At 44.8% G+C, this 20684-nt stretch overlaps 2 protein-coding genes across 8 annotated transcripts in view; one reads left to right on the plus strand and one right to left on the minus strand.

Annotated features, from left to right (window-relative positions):
* SEC22C (SEC22 homolog C, vesicle trafficking protein) overlaps nt 1-10206 on the minus strand; it is a 25953-nt gene extending 15747 nt beyond the window's left edge. For 2 of the 6 annotated variants that reach the window (XM_069561806.1, XM_069561809.1), the window contains exons 1-3: nt 9511-9877; nt 3139-3347; nt 1113-1276 (exon numbers count right to left, since the gene is read on the minus strand). In XM_069561806.1, the coding sequence (XP_069417907.1) occupies nt 1113-1276; nt 3139-3320 (346 nt within the window). In that variant the 5' untranslated portion in view covers nt 3321-3347; nt 9511-9877. Of the gene's footprint in view, nt 1-1112; nt 1277-3138; nt 3348-8069; nt 8142-9510; nt 9897-9939 lie in introns of those variants that run through there. The other 4 variants (XM_069561805.1, XM_069561807.1, XM_069561810.1 and 1 more) reach the window with 4 other exon arrangements.
* Nucleotides 9455-19381, plus strand: SS18L2 (SS18 like 2). 2 transcript variants are annotated; one of them, XM_069561811.1, is made up of 4 exons: nt 9455-12057; nt 15280-15498; nt 15756-15832; nt 18834-19381. In XM_069561811.1, exons 2-4 carry the CDS (start codon nt 15430-15432, stop codon nt 18919-18921), a joined length of 234 nt encoding a protein of 77 aa, XP_069417912.1. In that variant the 5' UTR covers nt 9455-12057; nt 15280-15429; the 3' UTR covers nt 18922-19381. The 2 variants fall into 2 exon arrangements, with proteins under 2 accessions (XP_069417912.1, XP_069417913.1); XM_069561812.1 differs by having other exon boundaries at nt 9509-10096.
* The last annotated feature ends 1303 nt before the right edge of the window (nt 19382-20684 follow it).

The following is a 20684-nucleotide window of genomic DNA, read 5'->3' on the forward strand; positions in this document are numbered from 1 at the left end:
CCCTCATTCAAGAGCATCACGGGGACCATGGCAGGTTACACTGAGACTAGAGAACCCCCCAACTCCCACCTCCACTCCTCTTCTCCCCCTCAAAAAATGACCTGAATCACACCTGACAGAAACAGGGCCTATGCTATCACAACTGCTGTGTTCCAGACCCTTGAGCCTCCACAGGGCCTCTCTGGCAGAGCCTAGAAAAGTAGTCTTGTCTTCCAGAGCTGTGCTTCTCGAACCTCTGCATGAGGACCAGTGTTTCCTTATTTCCAAATGGTTGCATACAGACACTTGGATAAAATACAATTGAAAATGTCACAGGAATGTCCAAGTACCATAAGAATGTCTAACCTTTTCTTGGCACTCCCTGTATGTGCCTCGCGCTGGAAGCACAGGTCCCCGACCACCCTTGAGCAGCGCTGCTCTAGAGCAGGGGTCAGCACAGTGTTCCCAGAGTGCCAGACAGACAATGTTTTAAGCTCACAGGCCCCAGATTGCCCGTCACAATAGCTTACCTCTGCCAGGGAAGGACAAAAGCAGCCACAGACAACCTGTTAGTAATAGAGAAAGCGTGGCTCTATGTTCCCCTTTATTTACAAAAATAGACTCTCGGCCCGCTGTTTGCTGACCCCCTGCTCCAGAATAAGATACAGGATTCACTCTCTTCCACCCTGCTCCAGGCTCTGGAGAGGTAAAAAGCCAGAGTGTTAGACCTGGCTCCAAGTTTGCAGGCCCCTTTCATTGCTGTGAAATTTCATGAAAGTGAAGTGAAGTCGCTCAGTCGTGTCCAACTCTTTGCGATCCCATGAACTGTAGTCTACCAGGCTTCTCTGTCCATGGGATTTTCCAGGCAAGACTACTGGAGTGGGTTGCCATTTCCTTCTCCAGGGGATCTTCCTGACCCAGGGATCAAACCCAGGTCTCTTGCATTGCAGGCACTTTACCCTCTGAGCCACCAGGGAAGCCCCCTGAAATTTCATGGCATGGGGCTATTCTTCATTGACATGGTCCTGAACCTCCAGTGGTTTTCCCTGATGGTCAAAGCAAAACTCAAACTGGAAATTCTACACATACAATGCTGCAAGAGAGAACAACAGCTAAAAAAGTGCATTACAAACCAAATTCAAGAAAGGCGTACGGCCTGGAGGCGAGGCCCACGCAGGTGGTGTCATAGGAAGCTGTGAATTCCCACCACAGCGTCTCCAGGAAGCAGAAGGCCATGGCTGCTGGACACTGGAGGGAGCAGATAGCCATGCAGGCCACGTCCCTCGAAGAAGAGAAGCTGGAACGAGAGGGACTAGGTCACCAGGGAACGGACCCACATATTCACATCCTGCACCCAGCCATCACCTTGCCTCCACTCTGGATTTGCTGGGCCTTGAACAGTCTGGAGCTGTCTGTTGCATACATATCGTCTCTTCAGGTGGACCTGCCTGGGACTGTGCCTTTCTTACACTTCCTCGAAAACGTATAGCAGCATTTGCCACTGACAAGGTGTGATTACTCTAACTTGCCTGCGTCCATGCTAAGTTGCTCAGTCATGTCTGACTTTTTGTGACCCCTTAGACTCTAGACTGTCAGGCTCCTCCGTCCATGGGATTCTCCAGGCAAGAATGCTGGAGTGCATTGCCCTGCCCTCCTCCAGGGATCACTTTAACTTATTGATCATTAAACAAGCTATGGGACTGCTCACCTGTAAGAAAAAAATGTCTCAGTTTCCTCTGTGAAAATAATGGTGAATACTTAAGTTAAAAGACAAAGGAGTAAACACTGCATATTCTACTTTTCAAATAATGACTGAATTGCCCAGAATTTCATTTGAAGTCATAGGTTTTCGCTTTTTTAACTGAGAAAAGGTTTCCTCTTTGAGGTACAGCACAAAATGTGGATAGAATGTGAGATTATTCCAGCCTAACGAGGACGGGACCCCCAAGGAAGGGGGTTTCAGATACCCAGAGAAGGGAGCTGCAGATACGGGCAGATGCAGCTTAGCGTTGGCTCCTGAGCACCTGAGCTCGGCCAACAGGTGACAGCTTCACATGCCTGCCATCTGGGTCCCTCTTCAGGCCACAACTCTTCTTGCCTGACAGCACCACCTAGTCTGGAGGCAGGCCTAGACTTTCCCTTTCGTTTTCCTGATTCTGAGTCTGGACTACTCTAATGGATCCCACCTCATTGGGTGAATCAAAATTTTACTATTAAAGGGAGCAAAAAAGGACCTGGGAAGTGAAAACCTAAATTCTGGAAAAGAGAGATGTAAAATCTGTAACAGGCCATTTTGAGATTTCAAAACCTGCCTTGCCCCTGATCCATCCACAGGACATCTTTCGTCTCTAAGCCCTAAAATAAGAAATGACACACAAGGAGCAGAACCTGGCTCCTAGTTGGGCTGCACCCAAATCCTGGCTCTACCACCTTAGGTTAAAAAGTTGTTTAACCTCAGTTTCCTTCCCTGTAAAATAGGTCTAATACCATTATCTACCTCATAAGCTACCTACAGCACTTAGAATAGGGCCTAGACTGCAGAAAACAGTATTAGTTCTTATGACCATGATTACTGTAACCACCTGATTCCTGCTTCCACTGGAGCACTGGCCTCACTGTATCATGCTCAGTGTCCTCTCACTTGACTTGGAGTTCCTTGAGAAGACGGACCTACCAATGCTCATTTTCACTCCCTGCTCCTGTCACATAAATTTTTTTTTTACTTTGAAATTTGTTTTAAAGGTGAAAAAAATTTAAAAAGCAAAAACTGAGGGCTAAAACTCCAAGCCAAGCCTTATTTTCTTGGCGTCCTCACTCTCATCCTTTTCTTGTCCTGACATTTAATCCAGTATTTCCTCCCGACTTGCCTTTTCTCCACGCCTGCACCCTAATGCAGAAAAAACTACCAAACTAAAAGCGTGAAGACCGGGCGACCTGGTGCTCGCAGTGCTCGTGGCCTCTCCGCTCACAGTGAGGTGGGAGTGAGGCAGCAAAGCTCGACCGCCTTTGATTCTACTGTGGATACACACGACCTCGAACCGCTGTCTGACGTGAGACCTCCTCTTCATATGGTGTGATTAGCATAAGGCCACCTCTGCACATGGTTCAGAGTGACCCAAATTGGGCTGATATTCTGGAACAGGGAACAGGCTTGCTTACTGGATGCTGAAGTCACATCCTTCTGCGGAACCTCGACCTGGATACTGGGCCAGTCGCAAGGCTAAAGTCTTGAGGCGTCTCCTGCTTTCCAGGAAGTCTTGGCTGTGGTAGAAATCAGTGGAGGCCGAGAGGGGCAGTCCATCCCTCACCCTTACCACGCAGGCAAAAAGGATCAAGGACATGGTCCGCAAGAGAAGTCATGAGGACACCTGAGGAAGGAAGGTCACCTTGTTACTGAGGGCCCGGCAATGAGCTGCCAGCACCCCGCCCTGGAAATGTTCACTCTGGGTTGTCTCACCCTCACTTCTACCATAAACGCAAATGTGGCTTTTATTATAATTTCCCTGCCCTCTGTTGCTAGATCACTCCCAACTGTCGTCCCTCCATTAGCCTCCCTGTCTCATCTTCACTTGAAATCCTCCTTCTCCTTCTCTCTAATGAATGTCTCCATTTCTAGAGTTAAACCAACTGGGATGAGGGAATGGAGATGTGAGGAAGCAGGCCAAAAGAGAGCCACAGCAGGGACAGTGAGGAACAGGACACAGGCCGCAAGCCGGCCCCAAAGGGACAGGAAGAGCCTGACACTGGTGCAGCAGGGACGGGGTCCAGGGAGCTGCGCATTTCAGGTCCTCCATGGAGGTAAGTGCTGAGTGGTTCACTTGCCATAGCCTCACCTGCAGTGGAGGGGTTCTGCGCATTTAACCTAAAGCTGGTGGCAAGGAAGGCAGAAGGCGAAAAGAAAACAGAGAGGATAGCGTGTCCTCCTGAATTTCTGCACATCTGACACTGAGCCAATCTTCAGAATGATGACAGTTCCTCCAGATGGCTAAAGTAAGTCATTTAGCAAATGGTACTACAGTAAGATACTAAATATTTAGCCATGATAGGTGAGCACCATTAAGAAACACTAGGAAACAGATTTGGAGGCCTCGCGGTGCCTGAGGCAAACTGGAACCAGGTGCTTCTCAGGGTGGAAACAGCCCTGGACCAGTTCTGCAGGCAGAGCCTGGCAGGGGTTCCAGCCCCCATCTGCGACTTCTGCGGACTTCTGTACGCGCACGGGGTGTCAGCTCACACCTGCATGCGGCTGCAACCAGGGATTAGGGGGGTGGCTCTATCAGCTTTCATGCATCTTTCCATGCCTCCACACATCCTGTTTCACAGACCCTGTTGTCAGGTCCTCTACCTGGATAGGATATTAGCAGGTGTGTGCACTGCTAAAGAACACTGGGGATGTAATCTGGCACCTCAATTCCCATGAGCAGTAGGAAACGGGAGCCCCAGGATACACGCTACTCTTTTCACCTCTGTGGCTCCGTGCATTCTTCACCTGAGTTCACACTCCTCAGATTTCCCCACATTCAAATCCACACCAAGGACTGTCTCCAATACACCCTCCTAGAAGTACTTTTACCTCTCTCTACATTCGCAGAGAAAACTACGTCTTTGTTTCCTATGTTACTGACTTACCATTTCTACTACCAATGGTAAGTTCTAAGAATAAAGGCCATCTCTGTAATGGATGAATGGATAATTAATCCCAGTTTAAACAGGAAGAAACTGCAGTAGTATAAAAATAAGAGAAGGCTAAAGGCTTCCCCAGTGCCTCAGATGGTAAAGAATATGCCTGCAATGCAGGAGACAGGGGTTCAATCCCCAGGCCGGGAAAATCCCCTAGAGAAGTGAATGGCAACCCACTCCAAGAGTATTCTTGCCTGGGAAATCCCATGGACAGAGAAGTCTGGTGGGTTACAGTCTGTGGGGACACAAAAGAGTCAGACATGAGTTACCAACTAATCAACAACAACTACAAAATAAAAATTAGTCTACCAGGCAACAGACCATACATAGCCCATTTCTCCTATCTCCTTAGACTTTCCATTGAGGGGTAAAAATGTAAAAAATCTAAGGAACTAGGAAAGGAAGAAATAAGCAAGAAATAAAAATGACTCCTATCTGCAGATGACATAATTGTCTACATGGAAGATCCCTGAGAACCTACAAAAAAACAAAAACAAAAAAACCTCCTAAAATGAAGGAGGAGTTCAACAAGGTTTCAGAATATAAGATCAACATACAAAAATCAATTCTTTTTCTACGTACCAGCAATGGATGCATAGAAACAAAAATTAAAAATACCATTTATCATCATCCCCAAAATGATCTCAATAAAGCTATACTTTTTTTTAATGCAATGTTAGTTGCTCAGATGTGTCCGACTGTTTGTGATCCCATGGACTGTAGCCCAGCAGGCTCCACTATCCATGGGATTTCCCAGGCAAGAATACTGGAGTGGGTTGCCATTCTCTTCTGCAGGGAATCTTCCTGACCCAGGGATTGAATCCAGGTCTCCTGCACTGCAGGCAGATTCTATACCAGATTCTATACCATCTGAGCCACCATGGAAGCCCATTTTTAATGCAATACTTAGGTGCAAATCTGACAAAACATGTATGGGACTTGTATGCTGAAAACTACAAAACACTGCTGAAAGAAATCAAAGAGGTCCTAAGTAAGTGAGGAGATATACCATGTTATGAACTAGAAGACTCAACACAGTAAAGATCTCCCCCCAAAGTGATATACAGGTTCAATATAATTCCTATAAAAATATCAGCAAGATAGTTTATAGATATAAATAAGAATATTCTAAAATTTATATGGAAAGGCAAGGAAGCTAAAATAGCTAAAACAATTTTGAAAAAGAATAAAGGGGACCATACCTCACTATCCTATTTCAAGACTTGTTTTATAGCTACAGTAATCAAGACTATGTGTTATTAGCAGAGGGATAGGCGCACAGATCAGTGAAACAGAATACAGAACCCACAAATTAGACCTACACAAGAACAGTCAAATGATTTTGGCAATGGTACAAAAGCAATTAAATGGAAGAAGGACAGATTTTTTAACAAATGGTGCTGGAGCAATGAATATCTATAGGGAAAGAAAGAGGGGGAAAGGGAGGTGTGAACGGACAGAAGGAAAACAAAAAAAGAGAATCTTGACCTAGTCTCACACCTTACATAAAAAGGAAATCAAAATAGATCATAAATTTAAATGTAAAAACTTAAAGTATAAAAGTAGAAGAAAACAAAGAGAACTTGTGGAAGGCTTCTCATGTATGAGACCAACAGCACAATCCATAAAAGAAACTCTAATAAATTGGATTTCATCAAAGCTTAAAACTTTTGCACTGCCAAAATCCATGTGAAAGGATGAAAAGAAAAGCAAGAGAGTGGGGAAAATATTTTTAAACCACACACCTCCTAAAGGACTCTAGATATTTATAATTTTTTTAAAGCACTCTCAAAAGTCAACAGTGATAAAACAAAAGATCCAGTTAGAAAATGGACAAAGCACATGAACAGACATTTCACCAGAGGATACAGAGATGACAAAAAGGAATGTGAAAAGATATCTAGCATCTCTAGCTATTAAGGGAAATGCAACTTAAGATCACAGTGAGATAATATTACATATTGATTAGAACAGATAAAAAAATTTTAAGTGACAATTTTTAAGTGGCAAACGTGCACAGAATAGGATCTCTCACACACTGCTGAGAGGACTTTAACATAGTACAGTCACTCTGGAAAATAAGTTTGGCAAGGAATATAAGTTTGGCAGTTGTGTTTTTAAACTAACCATGCGATTATCATACAATCTATCAGTCATACTCTGTGCTATCTCTGCAAATTCCTGTCAGGATAACTGCTGTTGTTGTTCAGTTGCACAGTCGTGTCCGACTCCTTGTGACCCCACGGACTACAGCCAGGCCTCCCCGTCCCTCACTGTCTCCCGGAGTTTGCCCAAGTTCACGTCCACTGAATCAGTCAGTATAATTACTTTAACATAAAAATGGAAATAAGTATTAACTTAAAGTTTTTATATCCCTTACTTAAATTCAGCTCATACTTGTTTTTTATGTTTAAATGTCATTTAAAAATGTCTCTTCTAGTAGAACAATATTCTTTTATGCTAATTAAATGTAATTCTGCTGATTTATGCATGAATATTGAAGGGTATGTTTTATATGGAGCAGCTCTGCAACTAAATAACATTTCCAAACTGGAAGGTACTATAATTTCTGAATTCATTAAAATAAAAGCTGTTTGCAGATAATTAGAATTCAGTTTATAAAAGGAAAGCAGTGGCATGAATCTGGAAAATCATGCCTCAGTTACAGAAAAAGTTATACAAGGACAAAGGCAGCTGAAGAGTGCTCACACAGACACACAAATCCGTCTTACTAGCTCCTTCTACAGGCCAAGGGACCCTATAACCTAGCACCATGCCTGGCACATATTAGGAAGCTCTCAATATAACTTTTAAACTAATAAAACTTATCTAAAAACTAAGTTTCAGAACTAATAAAAAAGCTTTCCTACAATAAATCTCCACTTGGAAAAGAGAACGAGGTTTACATAAACGAAAAATTTTAAAAGAAACTGAAGTAGTAATCAAATATAGCACCCTAGTTACTATTAGAGTTTATAAAAATTATATTTTAATCTGCCTCTGCCATTTCCTAAATCCTTTTCTCAGCATCTATTTATAAACTGATCATGTCATCAACTGTCCCTATTCTACTGGTAAAAGGCTGTGCTTAGCTGGAGGGCAGCCTGGTTCCCACTGGTTTCTTTGCATCTCTGTATCCTTAACCCTCTTCCAAACCTCTACTACACTTCTCCTCCTCTTTCCAAAGAGAGAAAGGGGAAAAGACAAACAGCACTTAACAACCAGCCCTTACCAAACAGAAATTAAATAAGAAAAACAAGTTTGACTTGGCACACATATATCCAAACACAAGGGTTCACCATAAGGCATTGCTCACATCTCAAAACCACAATACATAGGACAAAATAGAGAAAATTACGTTTCCTTTACTGAAATCACCTTCAGCCACAGGACTTGAGAACTGGGCATACCTCATTTGTAGTTCAAGAGAGTGCTTTGGTTCTGCATTGCTTGGGGATGAGGTAGGGAGGAAGGTTACAGGTCAAGTTTGCCATTCCTTAGGAGCTAAGAAGAGTAGGGGATGGAATTTGATACCAACTAATATTATATGCCAGGTTTCCCAGGTGGCTCAGTGGTAAAGAATCCACATGACAACGCTGGAAACACAGGAGACATCTGCTGTTCGATCCCTGGATCGGGGAGATCCCCTGGAGAAGAAAATAGCAACCTACTCCAGTATTCTTACCTGAGAAATCCCATGGACAGGGAGCCTGGTGGGCTATAGTCCATGGGGTCGTAAAGAGTTGGGCATACACACACACACACACACACACACACACACAATATTATACGCCAGGCACTATGCTATGAATTTTTACACTGATGATGTTTAATGCTCATAATTATCTATGAGGCGGGCATAATCCATACTGGACAGATGGGGAAATGGTAGTTCTAAAGCTCAAGCGGTAGAGCTAGTATTCCATCCCAAATTTCCTTACTCAGAAATACTGGAAGGCCTGTGATCTTTCCAGTACACTCTGTGTCTCTAAACCCAATCTTTGGGATTACAGCAACTCTATCTTGCTAAGACAGTTCCTTCCCCTGGAACATTCATACTTAGAACGAATCAGGGATCTGTTAATGAAAGAAGCCAAGACCTAGGGTTACACTAGTTACAACTGCTCCTCACTCATTGTATTCCTTTGGATAAGTCACTTTTCCTCTCTGATCAGCAGTCATCTTTGGATGCCTTTGATCTCTGAGGCTCTTTCTAAGGATAAAAAGCTTTGGGACCCCAAAATGTTATCTGTGTTGTAAACACAAACTCTTAGAGCTGTAGCAACATTGCCTAAAATATGTTTTCCAGGGCAAACCATTAGGTCAATTTAATTCTATTTAGCAATAACAAAGGATTCAATTATTTACATTTTAATTTTACTAAAATTATCTCTATCAGAATCAATTCCTTTCTTTGTACATTTAATGAAAATTGACCCTATCCACCGTCTGAATTTTATTTCTTTTCTGACCATGTCACAAATTTCACCAATTACTTTTCACCATTGGGAATATTCTTTTGTGGCTTTGATGTCTACAAACCTAATTAAGCACTGGAGTGCTTAATCCTTCTGGCACTGGAATCTAGACGTAATCCTATAACGGGCACATATGCTCATCACCTCCGACATCTGGTGTTCACAAAAGCTGGTCTACTAAACCCAGTATCTGGTAAACCAAGTCTTACAAGATCGGCACACTAAGGGAAGTTTGTTATTAAAATACTCTGACGTGAGGTTCGTGGATAATTAAGTAAACAATCATCCCATCATTCGGACACACCCCGTCTCCTCCCACTATGGGCAGCGCTCCACTGGCATCTGGCAACTGAGGGTTCCCACAGGCTCGCACCTTGGGTCGTCCTGGAGTCAGGAGAGCAGCTGGCGGCAGAAAGGGGAGCCGAGACTTCGGGAAGCCCCAAGAAGCCCTGGAGAGCTAAACCGGGCCAGAGGGCCGGACGGGCCGGGGTGGAGGGGGCTCCACTTCCAGGCCCGCCCTGCGCCACACCCGACCCCGCCTGCTCTCGGCTAACGGACCACAGCGCCCGCCTCAGCCCGCCAGCCCTCACCTCGCCCCGACAGCGGCCTCCGGGAGTCGGCGGCCTCCCGCCGCGCCACCCTCTGCCTCCTCTGCAATCAGCCCACCCGGCAGACCTGTCCCGGGTCACAGGCAGCCCAGGCACAGGTAGACGACCCTGCGCATGCGCGAGTCTTGAACCACAACATCCCCCCTGCCTCCGCTTATTCGCTGGTGCCGAGCAACACCCACACCCAAACTGACCAATCCTGGCGCGCCTCCACTGCCGGGTCTCGGAGGAGTCTTGAATGAAGGACTTCTTAAAGGGCTGCGACCCAAACGTAGATTGGGCATGGCTGGGGCGCGCCTTCCAACTTTCCTCGCGTCTCCCGGTTCTCACCCGCGTGGGTCTGAGGTCCAAGTATGTAATTCCCACGTCCGGAGGTGCGAAGAGACTTCTCAGTTTAAGCTTAGTTTCTGCTGGGGTAGCGAAAGGTTCTGATGTGTGGAAGTAGGGAGGTTCCGCGTGACGACGCGACACGCCCGGGGCGTGGGTATGTGCTGGGCGAGAGGCCCGAGATAGTCAAACCAAAGATCACAGCCTGCTGCCAGCCTGGATGAGGTGCCAAAGTCCGGCCCCAAGGGACACACTCCAGTCTGGGGGGCGGACGTACTCACAGACTGGTGATTGATCAACTGAAGGGAGATGGGGAACGACTATTCACCCATTTATTCATTTAACGAATTGTAAGCACCTGCTGCGAACCAGACACTGTGCCAGCAACTGCAGACAAAACGAGTAACTCCTGACACTAAAACTTATATTAAGAGGGGAGAGAAGACTGACAGCACCCATACTGCAATATACAACACATGTTTAAGTACAAACTGAGCTATGTACTCATCGGAGAGGAGCACGGATTTTGAAAGGATTTACTGGGGCTTCTGGCCTGGATTTGATGGTTTAGGGGGGCTTCCTTGACACTGGATGAGTAGTAGCTAACTAGGCAAAGGGAGGAAGAGGGCTTCAGACAGAGAGATGTATAAAGAACTCTGTGGACTATAGCAGGGCTCCTTGAAAGATGAAAACCAACCCTGGGTTGGGGAGTGGTGAGGGGAGGTGGGTGGGGAGTTGTTTAATAGGCACAGCCTTTCACTTGGGGAAAATGAAAAAGTTCTGGAAATGGATAGTGGTGATGTTTGCACAACAAAGTAATGCACTATATATCACAGAACTGTACAGTTAAAAATGGTGAAAATGGTAAGTTTTATGTTATGTACATTTTGCCACCAAAAAGGAAAATAAACTCAGAGTTTAGAGAGTAAAGAAGTAGAGTGAAAGCCACTAGAGAATAGCAGAGGTAAGATCATGTAAGATATTGGAGGCCATAGTAGAATTTGGGACAGGTGAAAACTGATGGGATTTATATTTTGTAAAAACCACTTTGGCTGCTGACATTAAGGTCAAAATGGAGAAGGCTCTTGGAAACTGTGGTAGGGCCAGTTGGGAAGCCAATGCAGTTGTCTGGACAAGAGAAGATGAAGCTAGACTTTAGGCTGGAATAGTGTGAAGCAGAAGAGAACTGGGCAGTCTGCACAGAAATGTAGAAGCAAAATCAATAGGACTTGGTGATGAATTGGATGTGAAAAGGTGACAAAGTAGCTTCAAGGATAACGCCATTTTCCACAAGTGATGCTTTGTGAAGTTTATATTGCCAGCCCTTGGCCCTGATTTCCAACCAAATAGCCAGCCACAAACTTCAACATCTCCATTAGAGGTCATCTCAAACTGCACACATCCAGAGCTGATTTATCACTTACCCTTAGCCCTCTGTGAAATGGGATAAAACCTCCTCCACGGGATGAATAAAGGAATTGTGGAGAGAGAGCCCAGCAAAGTAAATGAGCCTGATCTGGATCAGGGCCACCACTCAGGGAAATGAAGCTCTAGAAGGCAGAATTGCCCAGATACCCTTTTTGAGGAGTAAAACTTTCCAAGATCTGCATCCTCACTGAAGTGGCTGCTTCTCTGTGCTGCAGAGAAAACCAATCTTGCTCCCATGTTCATCATGGACGGACTACACAAGAGAGAAGACAGCCAGAGTTTTAGTGGTTTTTTTCAGTTTTAGTGGCCTTTTTTTAGAGTTTTAGTGCTTGCCAGTGACCCAGACAATCACGATGGTGTGATAACTCACCTAGGCCAGACATCCTGGAATGTGAAGTCAAGTGGGCCTTAGGAAGCATCACTATGAACAAAGCTAGTGGAGGCGATGGAATTCCAGTTGAGCTATTTCAAATCCTAAAAGATGATGCTGTGAAAGTGCTGCACTCAATATGCCAGCAAATTTGGAACACTCAGCAGTGGCCACAGGACTGGAAAAGGTCAGTTTTCATTCCAATCCCAAAAAAAGGCAATGCCAAAGAATGCTCAAACTACCACACAATTGCACTCATCTCATATGCTATTAAAGTAATGCTCAAAATTCTCCAAGCCAGGCTTCAACAGTCTGTGAACTGTGAACTTCCAGATGTTCAAACTGGTTTTAGAAAAGGCGGGGGAACTAAAGATCAAATTGCCAACATCTGCTGGATCACCGAAAAAGCAAGAGAGTTCCAGAAAAACATCTATTTCTGCTTTATTGACTATGCCAAAGCCTTTAACTGTGTGGATCACAATAAACTGTGGAAAATTCTGAAAGAAATGGGAATACTAGACCACCTGACCTGCCTCTTGAGAAATTGTATGCAGGTCAGGAAGCAACAGTTAGAACTGGAAAATGGAACAACAGACTGGTTCCAAATAGAAAAGGGAGTACGTCAAGGCTGTATATTGTCACCCTGCTTATTTAACTTCTATGCAGAGTACCTCATGAGAAACGCTGGGCTGGAAGAAGCACAAGCTGGAATAAAGATTGCCAGGAGAAATATCAGTCACCTCAGATATGCAGATGACACCACCCTTATGGCAGAAAGTGAAGAACTAAAGAGCCTCTTGATGAAAGTGAAAGAGGAATGAAAAAGTTGGCTTAAATCTCAACATTCAGAAAACTAAGATCATGGCACCCAGTCCTATCACTTCATGGCAAATAGATGGGCAAACAGTGTCAGACTTAATTTTGGGGGGCTCCCGAATCATTGTAGATGATGACTGCAGCCATGAAATTAAAAGATGCTTACTCCTTGGAAGGAAAGTTATGACCAACCTAGATAGCATATTCAAAAGTAGGGACATTACTCTGCCAACAAAGGTCAGTCTAGTCAAGGCTATGGTTTTTCCAGTAGTCATGTATGGATGTGAGAGTTGGACTATAAAGAAACCTGAGCACAGAAGAATCGACGCTTTTGAACTGTGGTGTTGGAGAAGACTCTTGAGAGTCCCTTGGACTGCAAGGAGATCCAACCAGTCCATCCTAAAGGAAATCAGTCCTGGGTGTTCATTGGCAGTACTGATGTTGAAGCTGAAACGCCAATACTTTGGCTACCTCATGCGAAGAGCTGACTCATTTGAAAAACCCTGATGCTGGCAAAGATTGGGGGCAGGAGGAGAAGGGGACAACAGAGGATGAGATGGTTGGATGGCATCACCAACTCAATGGACATGAGTTTGGGTAGGCTTCGGGAGTTGGTGATGGACAGGGAGGCCTAGCATACTGCGGTTCATGGGGTCGCAAAGAGTCGGAAACGACTGAGCGACTGAACGGAACTGAACAGTGGTAAAAGTGTGGCCCAAGAGGTTGGTCCAGCTTCCTCTCTGTATGTTGCAGCAAACCACCTCTGCACTATGGTGCATAGGCAGCACAGTTCAGTTCAGTTCAGTTCAGTCACTCAATCATGTCCGACTCTCTGTGACCCCATGAATCACAGCACGCCAGGCCTCCCTGTCCATCACCAACTCCCAGAGTTCACTCAAACTCATGTCCATCAAGTCGGTGCCATCCAGCCATCTCATCCTCTTGTCCCCTTCTCCTCCTGCCCCTAATCCCTCCCAGCATCAGGGTCTTTTCCAATGAGTCAACTCTTCGCATGAGGTAGCCCAAGTATTGGAGTTTCAGCTTCAGCATCAGTCCTTCCAAAGAACACCCAGGACTGATCTCCTTTAGAATGGACTGGTTGGACCTCCTTGCAGTCCAAGGGACTCTCAAGCGTCTTCTCCAACACCACAGTTCAAAAGCATCAATTCTTTGGTGCTCAGCTTTCTTCACAGCCCAACTCTCACATCCATACATGACCACAGGAAAAACCATAGCCTTGACTAGACGGACCTTTGTTGGCAGAGTAATGTCCCTGCTTTTGAATATGCTATCTAGGTTGGTCATAAATTTCCTTCCAAGGAGTAAGCGTCTTTTAATTTCATGGCTGCAACCACCATCTACAGTGATTTTGGAGCTGCCCCAAATAAAGTCTGCCACTGTTTCCACTGTTTCTCCATCTATTTGCCATGAAGTGATGGGACCGGATGCCATGATCTTCGTTTTCTGAATGTTGAGATTTAAGCCAACGTTTTTACTCTCATTTTTTATTTTCATCGAGAGGCTCTTTAGTTCTTCTTCACTTTCTGCCATAAGGGTGGTGTCATCTGCATATCTGAGGTGACTGATATTTCTCCTGGCAATCTTTATTCCAGCTTGTGCTTCTTCCAGCCCAGCGTTTCTCATGAGGTACTCTGCATAGAAGTTAAATAAGCAGGGTGACAATATACAGCCTTGACGTACTCCTTTTTCTATTTGGAACCAGTCTGTTGTTCCATTTTCCAGTTCTAACTGTTGCTTCCTGACCTGCATATAGGTTTCTCAAGAAGCAGGTCAGGTGGTCTGGTATTCCCATCTCTTGAAGAATTTTCCACAGTTTATTGTGATCCACACAGTTAAAGGCTTTGGCATAGTCAATAAAGCAGAAATCGATGTTTTTCTGGCAGCACAGGGAGGTGGTTAAAAACAAGAATTCTAAAGCCAGACTCTCCAGTGTTCTTGCCTGGAGAATCCCAGGGACGGCAGAGCCTGGTGGGCTGCCGTCTATGGGGTCGCACAGAGTCGGATACGACTGAAGCGACTTAGCGACTTAGCGAGTGAAAGCCAGACTGCTTCTGTTCATATGCTGGTTTTGCCCTTAGTAGCTAGATCTTGGGCAAGTTACCTAATCTCTGTTTTCTCATCTGTAAAATGGAGAAAATAATAATGCTTTTTAGGGTAGAAAATCTGATTTTTTTTTTAAGGGCCCAAAGGAAAAAGAGGGCTATGTGCGAGTTTCTCCCTCAGCAAAAGCCGACACCGGTGTTTTCCTTGGCCTTGCAGGGTTTGGCTTGAAAGGAGGCAATGCCCAAAGTTCAGGCTCCAGATGCAAGCCTGTAGGCACCAGAGCGGTGTTTAAAGAGGCGTGAATGTGGACCCGGGTGGGCAAGCTCCTCCCACAGACTGGCAGTACCCAAAGCCTAAAAGCCGAGACGCTAACACGGTTCCCGCCCCCAAGGCTAGCTTGCGCAAACGTAGAAGATCCACAAACAGCTCAAGATTCTCAGGGGTGGGGCCAGAGGAGGACGTCAAGATTCTCTCTTATTAAGAGCGCGCCCAATCACAAATGACGTTCCGCCTGTTCCCCGCCCCCTAGATGAGAGGACCCAATCAACGTCGAGAGTGTAGGCCAACCTATCTTGTTTCCTGCTGCGGCCGTAGTGCGTCTGGATCTGCAGGTCTTCTCCGGTCTAGATCAGAGGGGATCTGCGGTGCCTGAGGCCGAGTTCCACCCTGGCTTCCCGGGATGTCGGTGGCTTTCGTACCGGACTGGCTGAGAGGGAAGGCAGAAGTCAATCAGGAGACCATCCAGCGGGTAAGCGCCAGCACGAGCAGAGAGATCTTAGTAGAGATCCTAAATCGCTGTGGGTGCTGGAAGCTTCCTGGAGTGAGCGGCTGAGCCTGGTGATGTGCGTAGGTGACTTGCTGTGAGATGAGAATGAAGTCAGCAGAGGTGCTGGGGCTGGAAAGCCCGGCCTTGGGGGGCAGGTGGAGGGGCGGGGGAGGCAGAGGAGGCAGTGGTCCTCGCCGCCCTGACTTCGCGCTGCACTGACCCTTTGTCTGATCTTTCAGCTCCTGGAGGAGAATGACCAGCTGATCCGCTGTATCGTGGAATATCAGAACAAAGGCCGGGCGAATGAGTGCGTCCAGTGAGTCCCCTCTTTATTCCCTTAATTTGTGAGTGTGAAGGGGAAGCTAGTATTGGAATCCATCAGCTGACCTGAACTAGGAGTTTTGAGTGATCACAGATAAGGATCTGAGGAATTACTTACCTGCCCAAGATAATAGGGACAGTACATTGTGAAGCCTGGAGTCAGACGTGGCTTCCTCTTCAAAACCAGAATTGTGCTCATTGAAAAGATTCCTCGAAAAGCCATACCGGCCGATGACAACAGGGATGGGGACGGTTCGGTTCAGTTCAGTCGCTCAGTCGTTTCCGACTCTTTGCGACCCCATGAACCGCAGTATGCTAGGCCTCCCTGTCCATCACCAACTCCCGAAGTCTACCCAAACTCATGTCCATTGAGTTGGTGATGACATCCAACCATCTCATCCTCTGTTGTCCCCTTCTCCTCCTGCCCCCAATCTTTGCCAGCATCAGGGTTTTTCAAATGAGTCAGCTCTTCGCATGAGGTAGCCAAAGTATTGGCGTTTCAGCTTCAACATCAGTACTTCCAATGAACACCCAGGACTGATTTCCTTTAGGATGGACTGGTTGGATCTCCTTGCAGTCCAAGGGACTCTCAAGAGTCTTCTCCAACACCACAGTTCAAAAGTGTCAATTCTTCTGTGCTCAGGTTTCTTTATAGTCCAACTCTCACATCCATACATGACTACTGGAAAAACCATAGCCTTGACTAGACTGACCTTTGTTGGCAGAGTAATATCTCTGCTTTTTAATATGCTGTCTAGGTATGTCATAGCTTTCTTCCAAGGAGCAAGCATCTTTTAATTTCATGGCTGCAGTCACTATCTGCAGTGATTTGGGGGCCCAAAAAAATAGTCAGCCACTGTTTCCATTGTTTCCCCATCTATTTGCCATGAAGTGATGGGACCGGATGCCATGATCTTCGTTTTCTGAATGTTGAGCTTTAAGCCAACTTTTATACTCTCATTTTTTGTTTTCATCGAGAGGCTCTTTAGTTCTTCTTCACTTTCTGCCATAAGGGTGGTGTCATCTGCATATCTGAGGTTATTGATATTTCTCCCGGCAATGTTGATTCCAGCTTGTGCTTCTTCCAGCCCAGCGTTTCTCATGATGTACTCTGCATAGAAGTTAATAAGCAGGGTGACAATATACAGCCTTGACATACTCCTTTTCCTATTTGGAACCAGTTGGTTGTTCCATGTCCAGTTCTAGCATTCAGAAAATGTCTCACGAAATGATGAGAGCAGTGGCTGTCTTCTGGTCGTGGATCCCTGGCTCATACTTTTTTGTAGCACATACAAAGACCAATAAAAGTTCCCAGTTAAGACAGAGGTAAATTTGGCACAGTAATTTAAGGTGCTCTCTAGCCATATGCAAGATGAGAGAAAACACTCTCTTTTCTAAGTGTAGTTCCAGGAGTTATGCCCCATTTATTACAGAAACAAAAAAGATTTTATTTCATTGTGACTGAAGCCATGCTTTCCCCACCCCCTAAAAAAGTAATCCTCAATTGCTCACCGAACAGCTCAGTGGAGAAGTCCATCTTGGGTAAGTCTTTACATTGGACACTGGCATTTGGTGATTTGCTTTTTTACAGTTTATAGTAAACAGCTCATTTTTCTATATGGAAAACTGTTGCAAAACACTCTTATTTGGTGCAGTGATTCTCAAATTATGAGCAAGTTACCAAAATCTCCTCATGGACATTTTTACATTGCATGGTGCATGATTCCTGCCCCCTAGTCTGATTTGGGGCTTGACCCCTTGACTGAGAAATGTGATCATAGTAAGTGTGCGTTTATCATGGAAGTGCCTCGTCCCTTCTTTAACTTTGTTCAAGACTTTTTTTTTGGCCTTGTACCACATGGGATCTTAGTTCCCTGCCTCTGTGCGTGCTTAATCACCTCACTTGTGCTGTGTGACCCTATAGACTGTAGCCGACCAGGCTCCTCTGTCTATGGGATTCTCCAGGCAAGAATACTGGAGAGGGTTGCCATGCCCTCCTCCAAGGGATCTTCCCAACCCAGGGATTGAACCTGTGTCTCCTACATTGCAAGCGGATTCTTTTAACTGCAGAGCCACCAAGGAAACCCTTAGTTCCCTGACTAGGGATCTGACCTGTGACCCTGCAGTGGAAGTATGGAGTCCTAACCCTGGACCTCCAGGGAATTCCCTGTTCAAGATTTTTTATAAGTAATACTGAGTACCAGGCACTACTTCAGCTACTGGGGAATGAGTACCAAGAGATACCAGCTCTGCTTTCATGGTGCTTACATTCTAGACTGTAGAATCATATAATTAGCCACATAATAATAAGCGCTTTGAATAGGCATAAAGCACAGTAAATGGGAGGAAGTGCTAGTTTATACAGGTTATCTTTGATGTGACATTTGGGTAGACACCTTTGGTGAGGGAGGCAGCTATGCAGATGTGTGAATCAAAGTGAGCATGGGGTGAAGTCCCCCAGGCTAGAGCTTGCTGGATATCTTCAAGTCTCTGCAAGGAGTCCACCCTGGCCAGAACTCAGTGAGTAAAGGGAAAGTGTCAGATGAGATCAGAGAGGGAGACTAGAGGCCCTGATCATGTAGGTCCTTATAGGCCACGAGAAGAGCTGAGCTTTACTCATAATGCGATGGGGACCTTTGAAAAGTTTTGAACAGAGGTATTACATGATCTTAACCTAAACTGTAAAATCACTCAGGCTGCTATGAGTATAATTGCAGTAGGGGTACAGAGGTAGAACAGGGAGACAGGTTAGGAGAGTGGTCCAGTACAGTAGTCCAAGCAAGAAGTGATAGTGGCTTGGCCGAGAAATGTAGCTATGTAGTGAGAAGTGAGAACAGGTAAGATTCTGGATGTGTTTTCCTCTGATATGTTTAACAGATACATAGACAAAACTGAGTGATCTAGTCAGTAGATGAGCCATTCATTAGATAAATTCTTTTCCAGTTTTTTGTTCAATAAAAACACACCTCTAATTTTTATCTGTTTTTCACCCATAGGTACCAGCATGTGTTACACAGAAATCTCATTTATTTGGCTACCATCGCAGATGCCAACCCAACCAGTGCTTCAAAAGCAATGGAATAGTCTTCCAGTTGGCTGTTGTGAGGAGTAATTGAATGTGATCTATTTCCTATGAAATGGATTTTTGCCAACTCAACTGCTTAGAATGTGAATGGAACCTCTGTGGCTCTTCTAAAAATGTGAACATGTGAAGAAAGCTACTAACTTAACCATATTCTCAGTATAAATATTTAATAATTAAGTGGATTCCCTCAATTAAGTTGACTGCAAGTGTCTTCCATCCTGAAATAAGTGTGTTTGGATAACAGAGATATAATGGGCATCTTCAAGTCAATCTTTTTAGTTTCACCCTGAAGAGGAAACTTGAGCAGGTATTGGGCAATCAGCAGGAATTTGTGAGACTTTCCACTGAGACACTGCCAAATGGACGTGTGACTGTTTCTCCCTCCTACCAGTTTGTGGTGGTGGACCCCTGACTGCTCTTTTCACGTTGCTTTGAAATAAAGCTTGCCTTCCCACAAAAGCCTGATATTAAGGTATAGAAATTTTCATGTAATGTCTTCCAGTTGGTTTTTGAGGAAAAGTGTAAGGAGTTAAAAATACATGTAACACCACCACTGTCAGTGCTAACAAAGTTAATAGTAATTCTTAAGTATCATCTAACATCATCTACTAATAGAAGATGTGATGCCGAAGGAAGAGTATCTTTTTCTTTTGTATCCTTTTAAGGTTATTGGCCAGGCCTCTATAACAAAAGACAAAAATTAACAGAAGAAAAGCATATGCATTTATTTAATATAAGTTTTACGTGACATGGGAGCCTTCATAAGGAAACAAAAGACCCAAAGAAACAGTTAAACCTGAGTATTTTTATATATGAAGTTCGATGAAAAGTATAAAGTTGTAGAAAAATGTGATTGGACATAAGGGTGTGAGCTAAGTGTAGGTAACTGGGGGAAACTTAGCAAGGCCTTTTTGTTCAAAATCTCTGTCCCTCTGCGTGTGGGAGGGCACCTCTCATCTGAGAGTCACATGACCTGCTTTATGGGAGAAGGTCTGAGAGTCCCTCTAGGATCTGCCATTTCTCAAATTCCTTCCTTAAAATATTTAATATGCCAAGGAGCCGTATTTTGGAGTGGCATGTCCTGAATTCTGTGATGTTCAATTTTCTTCTCTTCCCACAAAATGTGATTTTGTTGATGTGTCTGAAACAGGATCCAAACAAAATTCACACCGTGCATTTTGTTGACATCGCTATGTCTGTAAAAATACTTAACAATTCCCTTTTTCTTTTCTTTACCATTTGTTGAAAAAAACTACGTCATTTGCTCTAAAATTTTTCACATTTCTGTTGTATCCCTGTGGTGCGGTGTCATTATATGTCCCACTATTGGCCCACTTTTCCTATAAACTAGCAGATCTAGGTACTCGTTCAGACTGACTCTAGTATCTGGCAAGAATATATCATAGGAAGTGATAGGTGCTTGCTTTTCCATTATATCAGGAAATAACCCAAAATGACTTATTATCAAGCTCCTGATAGCCTTTCACTTAAATTATGATCTAACCAGCTTTGATAGGTTACTTCATTCAGTTCAATTCAGTTTGGTTGCTCAGTCATGTCCAACTCTGCGACCCCATGAATCGCAGCACGCTGGGCCTCCCTGTCCATCACCAACTCCTGGAGTTCACTCAGACTCATGTCCATTGAGTTGGTGATGCCATCCAGCCATCTCATCTTCTGTCATCCTCTTCTCCTCCTGCCCCCAATCCCTCCCAGCATCAGGGTCTTTTCCAATGAGTCAACTCTTCGCATGAGGTGGCCA

This window comes from Ovis canadensis, chromosome 19 (assembly GCF_042477335.2).
Source record: "Ovis canadensis isolate MfBH-ARS-UI-01 breed Bighorn chromosome 19, ARS-UI_OviCan_v2, whole genome shotgun sequence".
NCBI classification, from domain to species: Eukaryota; Metazoa; Chordata; class Mammalia; order Artiodactyla; family Bovidae; genus Ovis; species Ovis canadensis.

What these genes read in the sequence shown, in the direction of transcription:
- SS18L2 (XM_069561811.1), top strand. Translation starts at nt 15,430, where the DNA reads ATGTCGGTGGCTTTCGTACCGGACTGGCTGAGAGGGAAGGCAGAAGTC. An exon ending in ATCAGGAGACCATCCAGCGG is followed by an intron (nt 15,499 to 15,755) that starts GTAAGCGCCAGC and finishes CTGATCTTTCAG; the next exon opens with CTCCTGGAGGAGAATGACCA. An exon ending in CGGGCGAATGAGTGCGTCCA is followed by an intron (nt 15,833 to 18,833) that starts GTGAGTCCCCTC and finishes TTTCACCCATAG; the next exon opens with GTACCAGCATGTGTTACACA.